The sequence below is a fragment of the Globicephala melas genome, chromosome 15, assembly GCF_963455315.2.
Source record: "Globicephala melas chromosome 15, mGloMel1.2, whole genome shotgun sequence".
Taxonomy (NCBI): Eukaryota; Metazoa; Chordata; class Mammalia; order Artiodactyla; family Delphinidae; genus Globicephala; species Globicephala melas.
Genome location: NC_083328.1, coordinates 75,724,091 through 75,743,605, shown reverse-complemented (window position 1 = coordinate 75,743,605; position 19,515 = coordinate 75,724,091). Strand labels below are relative to the sequence as shown.

Here is a 19,515-nt window from a genome sequence, read left to right as displayed (position 1 = left end):
AGCACTTAAGTAGCATGTAATATAGCTAGAGGCACAACTAATGTACGCTTTACCTTACAGGTAACAGTCACCATCAGCAAGTGATACGCTGTCACAAATAACAAGGTCAAGACTTTCTACGTCTTCCAAGTCAGGTGCTCCCCAATCTGCTGAGCTGCCGAAGTCACTGACACACACACAACCCTTAAAGCTTTGTCACCCACAATTAAAACCTTTCATCCGTCTAAAAGATGGGAATATCAGAGCAAACAACCAGTTGCTGCTCACCATTAATTCAAGCACCTTAAGGCAAACGACCAGAACAGGGCTGGCTTTTCCTTATACATTTCTATGACTTCGATGATTTTTTCCTCAAATGTAATTTTTTACCCAGACTGGAAACTTGGAAGCAGCAGGGATTTAGGATACAAAGAGCACTGGGGTCGTATTTGGGGATGAAAAGGATCTTTTAGTTCCATACCATTGTTTCATGGACCCCGAAACCAAGTGCATCAGGTACTGAGCGCAACACCGTCTGCACCAATGGATGATGTGACGGGTTCTACGTACACGATGTTGAATTTTTACTCAGAAGACTTTGTTTTTAAACTGGCGGAAGGAATCGGTTATTATCCTGCATGCTGGATGGCAGAGGAGTTAGTGCAGAGATCGACTTAGCCAATGACCGGGTGACTAATTTGGGATTAGACTTGGCTCAGGAAGAGGGTCTGTTTTATCTCAGGCCTTTTACAGTGTTCAGCGTAAAGTGAACTCAATCCATATAGGCAATACCTGTACCTGGGGTGGTAATAAAAAGTATAACTAAGTGAATTTGAATTCAGAAGAGAAACTTTCACTTTACAAACAACTTTTGCCTTATTTCAAATAATCTTAAACAATGTAAGTGATAATTCTATATGGATATCATGCAAAATCTCTCACATTATCAGAATTTAACTATATTTTAAATGCCCTAACCCTAACCCTAACTCTAACCCGGGCCCTCGGCAGTGCAAGCGCGGAGGCCTAACCACTGGACCGTCAGGAATTCCTGGTGTTGATCTTCTAAAAATTAAGGAAGCCAGGATCTTGTTATAACTTAGCAATTTTCTCCCTACCCATTTGCTGTAATGGGTGCTTGGTAAATATTTGTTGGGTGACTTTTCATATATTTGCAGACAAGAAAGTAGCCTTTATACAAGTCTATCTTTATTTGTAAAAAATAATATACAACTAAAGCTAATTTGATTTTTAAAATCAAAGCTCATTTAGTGATAATGTACATTTTATAATAAAGTTGTAGTAAAATACTGACATTTGATAGTTTAAACAAAGTAGCATTCATGTAAAAATCATATTGCATGTAAAATTTAATTAGAAAATCCATAGTTCACAAAAGTACATATATTTTGTTGATAGTTCGAGGACATTATCATAAATTTACTTAAGATACAGAACAAAATTCACAGTTAGCTTGACATTTAGTACTATAAAATTTTATGCTGAGTCCACTGATATTTTTGTTAATAAGGTACACTTGAAATAATTCAGACTACCAATGAATCGACGTTTTATTGTATAACCAAGATCTATTGGTTTTACAATACGTCTAGCAATCAATTCTTTCACCAATAATTTAAACGAGAGATCCAGTTGAAAAGACCGTTGACATATACCCTTAGTGGGATAATTAGAAATCACTAGCAGGGCTTCCCTGGTGGCGCAGGGGTTGAGAGTCCACCTGCCGATGCAGGGGACACAGGTTCGTGCCCCGGTCCGGGAAGATCCCACATGCCGCGGAGCGGCTGGGCCCGTGAGCCATGGCCACTGAGCCTGCGCGTCCGGAGCCTGTGCTCCGCAACGGGAGAGGCCAAAACAATGAGAGGCCCGCGTACCGCCAAAAAAAAAAAAAAAAAAAAAAGCACTAGCAGCTTTGATTTCCATTTTCATGAATACATACAAGACAAATCTGTATTTTACAGTTAAAAGTTGTACAAAAAGTCAAGCCCTGAAGTATTTCTTCCCCTAAGAAAAGTTCTGATGTTAAAACTTTGTTAAAAAAAAGAGAGAAAGAGAGAGAGGTAGTATGTGAAAGTATTTTTACTTAAAATGTTGAAGCCCTGCACCGCTTATAATTATAAATGAAATGTAACCTTCTACTTATTAACATTTTGCCATTCAAGAGTCAAATTTATAGAACTCAACAGAATGTTAAACCTGGAATGCCATTAAAAAATAGTGGTTATATAACTGGAAGAACTTCAATGAATTCAACAAGAAGTACACTGTATTACATAATGTTGTGCAGTTAACAGTTTAGTGATAACATGTTTAGTGGTAAAATGTGGGCAAAATACATTGAAGTATTCTGAGTCAAGAGAGCTTCATTTAATCAACTTTACTTCATATACTTTTACCATATAGAGAAAATATCCTTCAAAACGGAGTCATTTGATTCTTCATTGTTTTAATAGCACACAATTGTTATAAGGTATCCATTCTAGCCCTAGCATAAAATTAATCAATAAATAACTCTGAGAGAAATATCCATAAGTCACAGGAAACTCATGTAGTTCATACTATTCTTAGTCTCTATATACAAGCTACTGTAGTGCCTGTGCACCTCCATACAATGAAACCAGGCAAGGAACGAAAGTTAGCAGCCTTACTCTTACCTTGCTAAGTGGATGCAGCGGAAAGTAATAAATAGCCTCATAAAATTAATCGAGATACACTCTACCTGTCAGAGGTGAATACGACATACTTTTCATAAAGTGTAGGCAGTGTTCCTAGAAATCCCATTAAGGAAAACCCAAAATTTTCATATAAAAAGTGCACAAGGTTGTCCTGTGTGTAAAAATCTCTTAGTTTGGGTGCATTTTTTTTTAACGAAAATAATTCACACTACTCAAATACATTAAAAGAGTAAAAAGGCAGACAAACAAAATATACACACAAACAACAAAAGGAATGATTTCTAATGAGATTTGGAATGAGGACAAGAAGAGGTTATGGGAGAGAGTCTCCCATGGGCAAACACGGACCTGAACAACTGTTAGAGTTTCTTAATTCAGGAACATAGCTTCAATGCTTTATAACTTAGGAAGCAACCCCTAAAAACAGTCAATTGATTTGATTTCTTAGAAATTAGGAAAAAAAAAAAGCATTTGAAAAAATTACTCGCTACAATTAGCAACAGAGGAACAATATTAAAAAATCAAAATACAACATGGGGAATATAGGAGCCAAGGTCCCAAAGTACCGAAAGATAGACTCAGACTTCTTCACGTTAGAATTAAGATATACAGTTAAAGGAAAAATCAACCAGGCTCTGCACAGCAGGTTAAATATGCAACCACTTCAAACGGAAATGATCTAGTCCTTATGTGTAGTTCTGGGAATGTGCTCTAACATCCAGTTCTCTATAGACAAAATAGCAAAAGCACATCATTTCATTAGCAAAGGCCCCTTTGTTTTAGACTTAAATTCACCTCTGACCCACTGAAGTTTATATTAATTATCAAACTACTATTTTAATAACATTTTAAGCTTGCAATATACTTTTTTCATGCCTATCCCAGATCACTGGTTCAGAGGTACATATGCTTTAAACTAGCCAAATTTACAAGTCTCCACGGCATCCTCACTCAGAAGACATTCAGACGCGATGGTTTCATAGTGTTATGATTGTTCCATCTTCTTCTAAGAGTTTCTGATCTGGAGCACGCGTTTCAAATTCTGTATTTGTGCCACTTGCTAAGGGTGCTAAGCTCACTTCATTAGAAGGAATAAAACCGTTCTGTCCAGATTCAAAACTGAGTTCTATTTGTGTTAATGATTCCAGGCTCTCGGTGTTGCGAACAGCCTTAGGGATCTGCTGTGGCACACCATTGTCTTCAATAATAATGTCATCTTCATCGCTGTCTTCATCCTCTGGCTCAAAGCTCGGTTCGATCTGCTGTGGATAGCCAGGAAGGCTGTTGTCAGTAGACTGGCCAGAGCTGCCGGAAGTCCGACTGTTCCTAATGACGTTATTCCTCTGGTTTGCTGGTCTCACTGTGATGATGAGGTTGCGGCTGTTTGCAATCATCATGTCAGTTACTTGATCTAGACTCTTCCCGGAAACTTCTATGCCATTAACTTCTAAAACTTCATCATTAACGGCTAATAGTCCTGTGCTTTGAGCCAGACCTCCTGGCACAAGTCTGGATATAAAGATCCCTGGGACCTTCTCTAAGCCATGGGGTGTCACCCTGACACTGGAGCCGTCCCGGATGTAGAATCCTAGGGGTTTCTCAGTGCCATATTTGTAAAGACGGACCCTACGATGTGTTTCTGGGAGAATATCCACGTCTATAATAGAAGACACAGGTCTGAAGTCCTGGGGCATACTAATGACTATGTGTGGCTTTTTTCTATGGTTGTCAGGACGCAACACGTTGGTTAAAACATTCTTCTTCTTTATTAGTGTGTCTGTACCAAAGGCACTGTAGTCTGCTTCTTCTGTTTAAAAATAAAATAAAATAATTATAGAAATGCTGTAAAAACGCCCATTTATCTATAGTGGAATCTGTACAGAAAGGACAACTCAAATATATTTGATACATAAACTCGTTAAGTATCAGCCTGCTCCTATCGGCTGAAAATGTAACGCAGTAAGACATGCTATACCAGAAAAGCCCAATAGGTGGCCCTCTCGAGTATTCACCATGAAGTTACCAAAAGTTGAAGTTAAATTTGAAAAAGCTCAATGACTCAAACAACATTAAATATGGCAGATGAAATTCTGATAAGCCTCGCACACACATTCTTAAACACCATTTAAAACAAGTTATTTACATTGTATTTTCCCTATGTTTGTTTAAACACCTCCAATTTGCATGTTTATCATATTTGACTCAATGACACGAAATTGGGCACTTTTGAAGCGCAAATACCTGTACTAGAGTCTGGGAGGACAGTGTACAAGCTGACCTCTTTTTACTGCGCTTCGCAGATAATTGTGTTTTTTTACAAATTGAAGGTTTGTGGTGACCCTGCACCGAGCAAGTCTACCGACGCCATTTTTCCAACAGCATTTGCTCACTTCGTATCTCTGGGTCACATTTTTTAATTCTTGCAATACTTCAAACTTTTAAATTATTATACTTGTTACGATGTGCTTTGATCAGTGATCTTTGACATCACTACTGCAGAAAGATTATGACCTGCTGAAGGCTCAGGTGATGGTTAACGTTTTTTTTTTAGCAAAAAAGTATTTTAAACTTGAGTTATGTATTTTTTTAGACATGATGCTATTACACGCTTAATTTGTGCAAGAATTCATGTGACTTGCTTTATCGCGATATTTGCTTTATCGAACCCACAATATATCTGAGGTCTGCCTGTAATTAAATGAAATGGATAATACACATAAAATGATAATGTAATTAAATGAATGCATATCAAACACAGGAATTCTGGTCTTCTGAAAATACGCTCTCCCTCAGTTTTCTGGGGGAGTTCTTAACCTTTCATTTTCCCACTTTTGAAAGAGGCTGAGGTATAAGACAGAGACAACAGGGAGGGGTGAGGATTCTGGCAAAGCTGAGACCTCCTGCCCCATTTAATGGCATGGCTTTTCTCGCTCCAGGCAGCTTTTCTTCACGGACTGTAGGAATTTGTGTGGACAGTCCAACTTGTCAGAAAATCTTGTTTTTTTAGGTTAAAAAAAACACAAACCTTCCCATTTAAAATGCCGACACCTAATTAAATAACAACAAAAACCTGTTTGAGCAAAATAACATCTGGGGGTTGAATTTATTCTTCAAGCCAGCAATTTATAATCCCTGATGTAAATCAGGGAAAACAGGGCACTAAAACTAGATCTCCTTACATCCCACAGCTGGAGGTAGACAGTCTACAAACAACACGTCTCATCAGAGGATGAGGAAACAGAATTAGTAGCAGGCATAAAAGGTGAAATCACATTTCAAAAATAACTGGAATGGGAATAAACTAAAAAGTCACAATCTCCAAGGATGAAAAAAATATTTAATAAGAATAAAAAAGACAAAAGTGCCCCCACCATCCCAAGAACTAGTTTAAAGTCCTAGTCTCAATCACTGCTACAGACAACAGTAACATCACCAGACTGTGTCTGCACAGGGCTTCCATCTGTAGCCTCTTGTCACCCAACTCTCGGCCCCCCTGTCGTTAAGTATTATTACCTTTACTTTATAGACCAGGAAATTAAGGGTACAAAATAAGGTACAGACAGAAGACTGGCCCCAGGTTTTCTTACTAAGGCCAATACCGTACATGTTCAATTCATACAGTGAATGTTAAATGTCCACTGTGTGTCAGAGCCTGGAGAACTTCGGTATTCTTTTCTCAGTGCTGCTTGAACACTCTTCAAAAGCTAGTTTCAGATAAATGTACAAGACTAGGGGTACCTGGGGACTTCCCTGGAGGCGCAGTGGTTAGGACTCTGCGCTCCCAATGCAGGGGGCCTGGGTTTGATCCCTGGTCAGGGAACTAGATCCCACATGCATGTCACAACTAAGGAGCCCCACCTGCCACAACTAAGACCCAGTATAACCAAAAAAAAAAAAAAAAAAGCCTAGTGGTACCTGATTTTGGGGCATTTTCCCCCTGGGGATAATTTTGCTTCATTTATGGAGAAAGTACTTACACTGTGTTCTTACAAAGACAAATTTATTTATAATTTGGCTTGGGAAATAAACTGACTGACAAAAGAATCTTTTGGGCAAAATGTAGCCAGAAATCTATCAACAATGATCTTCTACTGAATGTGTTTATTCAAAATTGTATATTTCATTTTACAATCAATTAAGAAAGCCCACACAATTTTTATATGGGAAATTCCACACCATACAAAAGGAGAACAAAACTAAGTTGCTTACATACCTATTCATGGGAAACCTGACCAAAAAACCCCCCAAATCTGCATAATTTGGCATTGCATCCAGACTGTTTGAATGCTCTCTGCTAAATTCTCAAAAGCAATATGCCCCAGTACAAAGGCACCTTTGTTCTCCCATCTAGCTAATCAGTTTCCAGCCACTGGGAAAAGAAATATTTTGGCAGAAAGCCAGGGTGCAGGGTGTCGGTTTAAAGTGTAAAGGTGAACATCTACAGGGAACAGGCCTGACGTTCCACCTGAGCATGTCTGTCAAAGTACAAAACTCAGAAAGAGACGGAAAGTTGGAATCCTGGCTCATGGCAACCTTTCACTTGTATAAACCCAGGCTTTATGCAACAGTGTGTGATATAGGCTCAGCGAAACCTCACCTATCCCGAGCCTGACAATCTCAGCTCACCGAAACAGACAAGGATCTACCCCTGGAATGCCGCCAAACAGCCAAACTGGATGTCTCACTTCCTTACACACAAAAAGCCCCTGTGCTTTCCTCACAGAGGAAGGGAGCCCTGAAGGGCCTCCCTCTGAGCCTCTTACTTTTTAAACATTAATTCCAAAAAACCCTGGTTATCTCATTCCTCAGCTCACAGTCTTAAGTCACAGTCAGGGGTAAGGGTCCACCAGTGAGTGGCAGGCACAGATACAAAAAATAAAAGCCTACAGTGAAGAAAAAGCAAACCTGAAAACAAACAAACAAAACAAAAGCGTTATATAAATCCCAGCAGCATCCGTGTACAGTAACAAAACAGTAACAGTTCATGGTAGAGTCATCAAGCAGGTTCAAGATTATGACCCATTCAAGTTCAGTAGGAAGACAGGGGAAGAATGAAATAATTTTTGAAATTGTTCTAATCAAGGGGTGGACAATCTTTTTCTGTAGAGTTTGTACAGTAAATATTTTAGGTATTGCAGGTCATACGGTCTCTGTTGCAAAAGCAGCCACAGGCACTACAGAACGGAGTGATCATGGCTGTGTTCCATGAAAACAGCCAGCAAGCCTGAGTTTGCCAACCCTTGTTCTAATCCAAAATGGTTAAATGAAATACATGTGGCAACTTTAAAAGGATTAAACATCACTTAAAGCAATATTCAAAGCCTGCAGATCCCTTCACTTCCTAATATAAGGAAAATCAAATGCCAGACACTTAAGCACCTGCTACTATGTGGCTAGACATCGTGCTGTGTGCTGCAGATCCAGTGCACCAAACAGCTAAGGTGCTTGCTTTCATGGTGCTTACAGACTAAAATAGATGGCAATTAACAAAGAACTTGAAACCATTATATTATTACAAAGGTGCCAAGAGCTGTGAAGTTTATCAGTGGGAACTCAGCCTGGTCTGCAGGGTAAGGCAAGGCTTCTCTGGGGAGCGTGGTTTATACTGAGACTGGAAAACAAACCAGTAGCTAATCAGGTAGAAGGGAGGGAAGAACTTCCGGGTGCAGATACAACAAATACAGAGCCGGGCAGGATGGGGCAGGATGGGGTCGGCGGAGGAGACGGTGAGAAGGCAGGGTGGGAGGGGAGAGAAGAGGAGGAGCTGGAGCCAAGTCCAGGCGGCCAGGGCCCTGCAGACAGACAGGGCCTCCGGGGAAGTGGGGAGGATTACGGGCTTCAGCCTGAGGGCAAAGGGAAGAAAACCAAGGATTTTGGTTTTCCTACAAAGCTCACTCTGGCTGCAAGCTGGAGGAGGGCCCTGCGGGGAAGACAGGAGGTTTTACTGCAGGTAATGTAGGATGGTACCTGGCCTGGGGCAGAGGCAGTGGAATGGGGAAATAAGCTTGAAAAGTAATCAGAACACATTTTTAATAGGCCACGTGACCGAATAAAAAGGTGTGTCAGGAAACGGGGAAATAAGTTTGAAAAATAATTAGAACACACTTTTAATAGGCTTGGTGACTGAAAAACAGGTATGTGTCAAAGGCGACACCCAGGTTTCTGTCATAAGCAACTGGCATCACATTCTGAGCTGTTACTCAGAATTTTTTTTATTTCTCGGGCCGTACCTTCTGTTAAACAATTTTTCACAATTTACTATTAAAATGTATACTCCTTAGACCATTTCTAAATTCAACCCTGACTCACTAAAATATAACCTTAAAATACAGCTCCCAAATAACATCCAATGCACAGTACAGTTCTAAGAGACAGTTTAAGTGGCTGCCCAGTTCCAGGTGTCTGGGCCACAAGGCCACATCCTAACGCAGATGAGGCTTCAAGCAAGGCCCTTCTGGTACTTCCAACATACTCCTTTGAATAAACCCATGATACAAATGGGTTTGTCTGATGGCACACAGAAACAGCCTGTGACACGGCAAGCAGCTGTGGTGTAGGTATGCTGATCAGATCTGGCAAGACGTCCGGGCAGGTCAACGGGCCTCAGACTTGGCTGATCATCGCAACGGGCTTTTAAAAAATACACATTTCCCTGGCTGCGTTCCAAACCTACAGGAATGACCCGAGTACTTTTTCTAAAGGTGCAACCTTTAAATATTTTCTGAGATTGTTTACCATACAAGAACCACCTGAACAACAAGAGAAGAAAAACTCTCTTTTTCCCGCAAATAAATGAGGAAATTCTAAACTCTGACAGGGTGAGGGGGCTGGCAAAAGCCCTAGGATCCTCTGCGAAAGTAACTTTTAAAATATCAGGTTTTTTGTTTTGTTTTTGCTTCCACAATAACAGCCCTGGAAATAGAGTCTGGGTTTTCTCCTCTAACAATAAATTATTGTAAGACATAAAACTTTTCAAGATATGCAATGATGCTACCCGCGAGTTCAAGCTATGAAGTGGTTTATGCCTCCAATCCTGAGCTCTCACTTCAAAGAAGCTTTATTTGGTAGAGGGGATCAGATGTTAAAAGGTCACACGGTTTAAAATTTAAAATCGTTTTCATGTCTGTCTTTTAAAAAATCGCTTGGTGACACATCAAGTGCAACTGCTGCCCTATTGGTTCCTAAATTGGAAGCAACAGGCCAGTAAAACAGAAAGTATGTTGTAATTAAGCGAGAAAATGTAACTGTACTTAATGCCATGTTTTACATTAGTTTCCTGAATTTAATGTTCATTAAAGTTTAAGTAAAATCAGCTTTCTACTTAAGCATCTCTTGAGCTCTGTTTAAAAGAAAAAAGGTATCACCACGAACTACAGGGCACTGTGTAACTCTGTAAGACAGACAACAAACATGTTAACTCTACCTAAATAACCAGAGGGTAATGTGGTAAAGGTGGAGGTTGGGGGGCCCTAGCTAGGGTGGTCAGAAGAGGCCCCTCTGAGAAAGCCATCTGAGCTGAGAACTGAGGGAGGAGGAGGCAGCCATGCGACCAGCTGCAGGAAAAGCGTTGCTTACAGAAGGAACAGCAAGTGCAGAAGCACAGAGACGGCAACAAGCCCGCTGAGTCCTAGGGACAGAAAGAAAGCCAATGTGGTTGCTGTGAGGGGGGAGTGGGAGAATGGAGGAAGGAGACGCTGCTGGAGCACAAATGAGGATGTATTTTATTCTGGATGCAACGGAAACCACTGGAGGGTTTTCAGCAGGAATGCATCGACTGACTGACTTTTCATGTTTTGCTTAAGTCATATTTGTATTACAGTTACTTTTTTTTTTTTTTTGGCAGCACCAGGTGGCATGCGGGATCTTAGTTCCCCGACCAGGGATTGAACCCGTGTCCCCCTGCAGTGGAAGCATGGAGTCTTAACTGCCGGACCACCAGGGATGTCCTAAAGTTACATTTTTAAAAACAAAAATTTTCTGTTGAACACACTGCCTATTTCTAGATCAAATTCTAAGGGCTCTGAATTGTATTGGTTATTTACCTCTACAGCATAGAAAACTTTTGTTTACATCTAAACATATTTGAAAAGGAAACAGCAGATGATAACTGCCCTTAAAAGATGTTAGGATTAATCCTATGATCACGTAAGTGTTACAATTCCAGTAACAAAAACGTGTGGTAGTATAATCCAACACCTATAATCTTTCTAACGAAGGGGATAATCCAACAAGTTCTGTCAGATGGCAGTAGTTTAAAAATAGTCATTCTATATTTAAATACATGTTCCAAACAGCAAATTTGTAATGAAAATTACAACTGCTAACAAGACAGGCCTTCTATGCAACAACAATGATTTAAATTATTCTGCTTAAAATGACAAGCTCCACTCCAATGTTTTGTCTTCTCCTCTTCCTTCTCCAACATTCTATACATAGCTTTCTAAGAACCATCCCTGCTCTTCACCTCAGCAAGCCCTTATGTCCACTCCCCAAAATTTCAACTATCACTTTTCTGCAGACTTTCAGCTCTTTGATCAGCCTCTAGATTTCCACCCTAAGCTCCAGCCCATCATTTCTGATTTCCTACGGGACAAGGTTGAAACTCGCCGGCCAGATAAGCTTTTTTGTCCTATAACCAGACCAATTTTCTTTCCAAGTTAACCTCTCTTCCAGACTGTACCTGTTTTATGGCGCCATCAGGCTCAAATCCAGAAAGCTACTTGCCTCTGGATGCCTCCTCAACCCTCTGCCCTCCGGGGGAGCGCAGTGACTCTCAGATCCTCCCCTTTATCTTCCTCACCTGGTCTCCTGCCGGGGCAGCTTCTCAGCGTCCCTCACCCCCCTGCTCCTTGCTCTCTCCTGTAAGACTGCTGCGTACTCCAATTCCTCCTGAACAGCCAAATGAGTCTTCCTGAAGTAACACTCTAATTGTACCACACCCCTGCCACATACCTAGGAAATCCATCTTAGGGGTCTTTGGGAAAATGAATTTGCGTCTTTGTAAAGTATTTTGTAAACAGTCAAGTGATACAGATGTAAGTTACCCTACCCTTGGAGGTTTATTTTGTTGGCGGACTTTAGCTCCTCCAAACCCAGAAGCAAAGATACACAATCAGTGGAATTTCAAAGCCCTAGGAGTGGTCCAATGCTTATCAACTGATTGGAAAGAAAGTTTCACCTTCAAGGGTAATCTCTACCCACTCTCTCACACTGCTTTCTGGGTTGGTTTACAAACACAGTAAGGCTTTGATTATCCCACCAATACTGGGCTTGTGGCTCTCATGTCGCCTTTCCAAACCTCTTCATTTACCAAAGACAAAGGAATAAATGGCACACACCATGGCCATCTACAGGCGGACACAGATAAACACACACACACGGAGGAGGCCACAAAGTTAAAAGTTTTAGGGCTCAAAATACGTTTCAATTCTTGCCATATAGAGTGGTTATTTTAAAATGTTCTTTTGCAAAGACCAATATCAATGTTTACATTCCTCCAAAATAATGACTTGCTCTCTGATTTTCCAGATAATTCACTAGTTTTATTTCTGTGAAAAATGCCTTAAAAGGAAAGAAAACATTCACCGGAGGCATACTACATGCCAGAGCACTGCACTGAGCTCATTTAAACTTCCTAGTAATCCTATGAGATAGTATGTTCATTCTATAGATAAAGATACCGCGACCCAGGAAGAATAAACAGCTTTCCTTCAGGTACCTATTAAGTGATGCATACAGATTTCAAAGTTAATTGCTACCAAAGAAGTAGAATGTTTCCCTGACTCCAAAGTCATACTCCTCCTACCACATCTTTCTGAATGGACAAAATTCCATTCAACAAAGTGAAGATCAATAAATTCCTAATTTCCATTTTTAAAAAATCTAAGAGGTTATAAAGTAATTAAAACCACAATCTTTCGGACTTCCCTGGTGGTGCAGCGGTTAAGAATCCGCCTGCCAATGCAGGGGACACAGGTTCGATCCCTGGTCTGGGAAGATCCCACACGCCATGGAGCAACTAAGCCTAAGTGCCACAGCTACTGAGCCTGCACTCTAGAGCCCGTGAGCCACAACTGCTGAGCCTGTGAGCCACAACTACTGAGCCTGTGTGCTATAACTACTGAGGCCCACGCCCCTAGAGCCCATGCTCCGCAACAAGAGAAGCCACCTCAATGAGAAGCCCATGCACCACAACGAAGAGTAGCCCCCGCTCGCCGCAACTAGAGAAAGCCTGTACACGGCAACGAAGACCCAACGCAGCCCAAAATAAAAATAAATAAATAAAAAAAACCCGCAATCTTTCCAAAGTATACTTAGTGAAGTGTAACGATGTCAATTAAACCAATAATATCACAGATGTCTTAACTCACTTGTTAGTTAATATGGTAAGAAGATTCACACAAAATGTCTGTTCATTAAATTTGTAGTGAATTCTGTGTATCCTATCAATGAGGAAAATAAACAACTTCTAATTCTAAAATAATTTTTCTAAACATTGTTACTTACCCTTTTTTTGTATAAAAATCCTAAGCAGTGGGTTGGCCGTTGAAACAGCTTTGTGATAATTATCATCGTTATTTATAGGTAGTAAATCTCCGTGGATGTCTGCATAGCCTACTAAAACGTCAACATTGGGTATCTTATGAACATGTTGCAGTAATCCATAAAACTCCTCAAACTTTCCAGGTTTTGATCTTTCCAGTGAAAACCGACGAAATTCAGCTCCAAACTATAAATAAACATATTAATTTTAAAAAAGGTAACAGGATCCAATCTTAAAATGCATGACAGAAAAATTCACAGGCACAGTATTTCCCTTAATGAAGAAGACAGTTCCAATAACACGGTCTATTGTCAGCAATCTCATTATCAGGAGATAAAACAACATAAGGAAGGCACAGGAATGTGTCTGCTCACTGCTGCATCTCTGAAGGGCATTCCCTTCAAGAGGTGCAGGCTCAACTTAATCCCTGGGGTACCCAGGTCTCACTGAGGACTGTCCTGCAGAGTGACTCAGCTCAAACAAACCCTGTCTGGAGCCCAGATCCTGACAGCAGTATCTGCTCCTCACTCAGGCCATGGGGTAACAAAGATGTTCCTAAGTCTTTATTTTGACTGGTAGCAAAAAGCATCTAAGTTTCCTTCCCCATAAAAGGAATTACAATTTCACAGGAAGTGGCAAGAATTAACACCAACATATACAAAAAGGACTTTGAGTTTCTTGGCACTAAGGCAGGATACAAATGGAGGTATGTCATATAAGAAACAGGTCTAGAGATAAGAAGTGTCTTCCCTATGTTAATCTTAAAAACACACACACACACAACACATTAAATATATGTCCTACAACTCTCCAATTAAAGCAAAAGTGTTTACGTGCTTGGCACAATGCTAGGCCCTAGAGAATGAAAGGCTCAGGCCTGCACCAGAGCTCAGAAATTAGTGGGGAAAGAGAATAACTATATGAGAGGCATTAAGGGATCACACAAACAGGGAGGACGACACTTCCATCATGCCCAATATTTATCTCCACAATTCTGGTTCTCAGGTCTGGTTCCCTACTCTAGATTCACAACTCTGCCTTCCAAATGCCAAATTATTTAAGTGGTTCTTACTCAACACGAAGGACTGGCTTCATCTAGTCCATAGTAAACAGGATCCATGACTTAACTATGGGACTAGCATGGCATTTCCTCAAATGTGGAAACGTAAGAAAGATTCATCAGCCTTCCTCAAAAAGTGCCCCAGTCACACAAGTTTGGGAAATGCTACATAACTATAATTACACTCTTAGGAATCACTGTGGAGACCAGATATTAAACGCTCAGTTAAGTCCTGTGGTTGATTAAAAAAAAAAAAAAAAAAAAAAAGTTTTTAAACAAATGTTTGCCAAATATGTTTGACCACTGAACTAATTTTTCCTCTAAATATCTATTATTGGCAAGAAACACTAATGTACCCCTAAGACAGCCTTAAGCATCTTGCAGAGAAAGTCCCTATCAGAATAATTTGAGCAGGTTACAAATGTGTCAATTCATTTCCCTAAGGATCCCATGGTCTCTCTGAACTCACTGCTTTTGCTATCTCAAAGAGTTCATCTGCCTTGCTTATACCCACACTACTCACTAGTTTTAAATTAAAATGAAAAATTACTAAAACCACTTCTTACCTCTAACAAATCAAAAGTTTCCAAAACACATTCCTGAAACATAAACACTAACGTCTGTCAAGAACATAAGGTGACTCATACCTAAAGCGCTCAGAAAGTGTAGTCATACCTTCACGTTTCAAAGTAAATAATAACTGGGGAACACCCTTCATATCAGAGTTAGTCTTATGATGTTATAAAAAGTCATAGTTTCTTCTCCATTTTCTTTATTCTGGTATCAAAACATCCTAGTGCTTTCTGATTCATCTCAGGGTTTTATTACTTCCCCTGGTGAATGGGAGTAACATCTAATAATTGAATATTTTAGGGCTGCAATGTTTTTGCTAAAGCTTGTGGATAAAAACTCTTTGCTCAACATTTTTTTCTCTTGCTTAAATGTTATGATAAAAACAATGGAAAATTGTATGGCTTCACAAGTAGATGCGCCCTTTTGCAATGTTAGCAGGAAAAAAAAAGGGAAATTGTTATGCTTCTTGCAGCAAAACAATAGGATTAAGAGAACTTTTTACTACATGAAGAAAAATACTAAAATAGAGATAATATTAAGACCCAATCAACAACTATTATAACTTTTCTTAGCCTGGTCTAGTTTGCCTTGGTCACCCAGAATGTGTATGGACACCTGTCTCCCAGCATCTTTTGGTACACTCTAGAAATGAAAACTTAATTTTAATATTGTTTGCCCATAAATAATAACTAGGAAATGTACAGCTCAAAGACTATTCCAAGTGTTTAATAACCTAAGGTTATTAAAGGACGTCACCTTGATTATTAAGAGCTTTTCCAACTCTGGAGAAACAGGAAGATAAATCAGTTACCAAAAAAAGTCACATGGTAACTGGTATCACAACTTAACTATAGTTATATTTGCATTATCCATTACTTTATTTGCACCATTTTCCCCTTCCATGAGCAAAGATATGACACTGTTGACACTGTTTTCTATGCAGAAGAAAAAGTTGACACTGTTTTCTATGCAGAAGAAAAAGAAATCCTGAAACGTGGATCTGTACATCACCAACTTGTGGTTACAACCTCTTAGCGACCAGCTTTGTAAAAAGCTGTGGTATCACCAAAGCAGTGAAAAAGGAAGTATTGCTTCACACATCTGTCCAAGTATTTCTTAAATGGTAAAGATGCCAAATGTTTTATTTAATCCATTAACTATATATTTAAAACATAAGGTGCCACTGACACACTAGAAACAGCACCTCTACCGTGCCTATTTATCAGCAGCTAGAACACTAGTGGGACCACACTTTATGAGATGCAGGTTCTCAGAATGCCTTGATTCTATTTAAGAGACACGGTTCACCAGAAGTCCAGTATGGCAGGTCAAATATATAATGGGCAGTATGGGAAAGATTCACAAACCAGTTGACAGAAAAAAAGGGCAGAAAGCCTGAAATTCCAGTCCCCAAGTGCTCGAGGTTTTCTAGTCTGAGAGATAAATTGCCACTTGACTGTATTTATCAGAACACCTAGAATCCCTACTCATTTTTTCCTATGATAAAAAGATTAAATACTTGCTACCAAGATTAGGACCACAAACTGAATTTTAAGATTATGCAACATCATAAATGTCTTTCTTTTCTTAACCTCAACTCCCACAAACCCAAACTAGATTTATGACAGAAATGCCACGAGAAGGTTCAACCACTGGCCACGGAACTACCACCCCTATACTGCTAGAGGGAAAGCTCTATATATTTTGAGTTATCTTAACCCTTAGCTCAAGCATGTCACTTCAATTTGCTATGGCAGTTCCACGGAGGACACAGGAGACAGCATATTCATGAAACGGCTATAACTACATTTCTATTCTTATTAAGCAGAAGGGTTTCTTAACTAGTGCCTATTCTGATACACGAGTTAAGTCGAAAATAACATTGTAAAATAATGTGAAAAATGAATGCAGATACTCTTGATGTGATCATCTCAGTTACAGCAGCTTATAGAGCTTTGCTTATCAACTCCAGATAGTAAAAACCATTCCACCACAGGCTCCAGGGAGCCTTCCTACTCTGCTTCACTGAAAAGCACTCCTGGATTTTGTATTCTCCTCCCCCCTACCCCACCCCGCAGTCTTACATTCAATGATGTTTCATTATTCTTAAAGTTGATATGCTTTTACTTTTCTCCTATTCTTTCATGTGTTTTCATCTTCCCAGCTCTTATTTTCAATGTTCTCAGGGCCCAGCCCATGTCCTCTTTTTTCTATTCCATAAAGCCTAAAACTTATTTTGTAAAAGGTTTTAAGGTTTTGTCATAAAAAGCACACCTTGTCGAAGTCATAAGCTTTCTGAGCCCCCGTCTTCTCAGAGGATCAGACTAGGTTATCTAAGTCCCCTTTGGCTCTTCAATTCATGAAATGCTTGCTGAAAATGTTCCCGGAGCCGCCGACCATCTTCAAATTCCATCTCAAAACCCCCGTTGGAAAGCATTCCCTCACTAATCCCTATACACCGTCCTGCTCAGGGAGCCCTGCAATTTAGGAATTCAGTGGATACTGACGTAATTATCAGCAGATTGGCGTACCGTTGGTCAAGAGTGAAAACATTTGATGTGAAAAGGTAGCAGGATGGAATGAAGAGGGCACCCAGACTCAAACTGTGAAGTGCTACTCAAACGAAAGGCGATAGTGTTAATTTTATAGATTAAATGCATACCAAAGTTAGTGCTAGAAAAATCTCTAAGCAGGAAGCAAAGCTAACTTTACAAGGGCTCTTGAGTTCCCTGGGCTCTCTCCTTCACCACTTGATGCACCCTTGAGCCACAGAAAGGGGTAACATTTTGTGACCACGGGTGTTCCAAATACTCTTTACTCAGAAGGCCAAGAGGTAGAATTCCTCCAAACCTTTCGTACCACGCTGCGCTCAAACGCCTCCCATCCTCGGCTATACCTCGGCCCTTACTCCCATCCTTGAACAGGAATGATTTTTAAGGAGATAGATTAAGCGCTCAGCTGGTCTCCCTACCTGGGGCAGGAGCAGACACAACCCCCCACGCTCGTCCTCTTCACAGCAAGCGTATTCTCCACCATCTCCTGCCTCCAAATCCCACCATCGCGCCCACCACGGTCCCAGACAGCGGGCAGCTCCTCAGGCCGTCCCCGGCCAGCCCTTGGCTTCCCCCAGGCCTCCCCCAGGCCCCGGGAGCACCCCCCTCAAGGCTCTGACCGCCAGTCCCCATCTAGCCGGCCGCTCCGCCCAGCCCGGGCCCCGCGCACCTTGCTCTTCACCTCCATGGTGCCCAGGCAGCCGCTGCCCGCTCCGTGCCGGTGGCTGCGGTTCATCCTGAGGCCTGGCCCGCAACAGCCTCCTCCAGCCGGGCCGCCCCTCGGAGCGCGGAGAGCGAGTGCCCGCCGCTGGGCTCGGGACTCGGCTGCGGCCCAGGCGCCTCCTCACAGGCACCTGCAGAGGGGCGACCGTGGCTCGGGTCTCCGCGCAGAGCTCCGCTCGGCTGGCTCCTCACGCGGTGGGACCGAGGGTGAGACTGGCGGCGCGGCGGGCGGGAACGCGGCTCCCTCCCTCCGGCCTCTGCGACGGCCGCGACGGCGAAAAAGGAGGAGGGGGCGGAGCACAGGGGACAGGCGCCGCAGCCTAGCTCTCAGCCGCTTCCCCCGCGAGCCCGCGCGCGCGCACCCCAGCCGGGCGGGAGCCGCGGCACGTGCGCGCGCTCACCTGCAGCCTCCGTAGACGCCTTGGAGGCTCGCGCTCCGCCCACACCCAATGGGAAGCGCGCACCTGCGCCCCCAGCGCCAACCAATCGGTACACGTCTCGCGCAGCGCGTGGGCGGGCCGCCTCCGCGAAAGTCCCGCCCGCCGCCGTACGATTGGTCCCACGCTGCGAGGGAGGGGCGGGATCACCTGAAGCCGTGGACCTCCTCTCCCGACCTAGCAGGAGAGCTGGAAAGCGCATGCGCGGGCCCTGGAGTTTCCGCCCCGGGAAGGCAGGCCGGAAGCGCGAGCGCACCTGGAGATGAGCTAGGGCGCTGGGCCTTTTGCGCACGCGCAGGCGCGCGCCTGGTTGACCCGGACCCGGCTCGCGCGCCGCGGGGGAATGGGAGGCGAGGCCCGGCTGGTGCGGAGGCGGGGTGGGGCTGCTATGTTTCTGCCACCCCTTATCTTCCTTCCACTTTGGGATGCTGCAGCGTGCAGCTACGCCCCTCCACCACCCATTTGCGTCGTTTAGGGGTCTGGCTGCAACTCTGATTACAAAATTCAAGTTTTCCCGCCTCTGCAACAGTCACTGGGGAAGAATCTCAGGGCTCTACTGGCTTAGTTTTGTTGGTAGAGACTCTTTCTGCAGTCCGTCAAGTCCCATAGGGTCGAGTAGCCGCTGGGAGGGAGGGAAAGTGGGCAGAGGCTCGGGATGGCTCCTCGAAGGTCCGGCTTACCCGAGTACTTCTAGACCGTCCCTCCAGGGCTTTCTTTTTTTCTTTTCTTTTAAATTTATTTTTAACCTCTGAAGTCTTCCTCTCCCTCCAGCCATTTCTGGGCTATTCGTTGTGTCCACCAATGACAGCCTCCAGACTGCCTTTGTCCCCCTCCCCCCAGTGAAATGACCGAGCTCTGTCCCTGATAACAAAAGACTGACTCCTTGTCTCTAAATGCCCCAGAGCTGGGTTTGTTCTCCCAGGGGCCCTTTTCAGCACTGGCCGTGCTGGGG

At 42.4% G+C, this 19,515-nt stretch overlaps 1 protein-coding gene across 1 annotated transcript; it reads right to left on the bottom strand.

Moving 5' to 3' along the window:
* Positions 1 to 1,246: 1,246 nt before the first annotated feature.
* PARD6B (par-6 family cell polarity regulator beta) lies at positions 1,247 to 18,603 on the bottom strand. The gene is made up of 3 exons (XM_030839081.3): positions 18,074 to 18,603; positions 13,182 to 13,404; positions 1,247 to 4,482 (listed from the first exon to the last, which is right to left on the bottom strand). The coding sequence occupies exons 1-3, from the start codon at positions 18,137 to 18,139 to the stop codon at positions 3,653 to 3,655; spliced, it is 1,119 nt and encodes a 372-aa protein (XP_030694941.1). The 5' UTR covers positions 18,140 to 18,603; the 3' UTR covers positions 1,247 to 3,652.
* Positions 18,604 to 19,515: the final 912 nt, after the last annotated feature.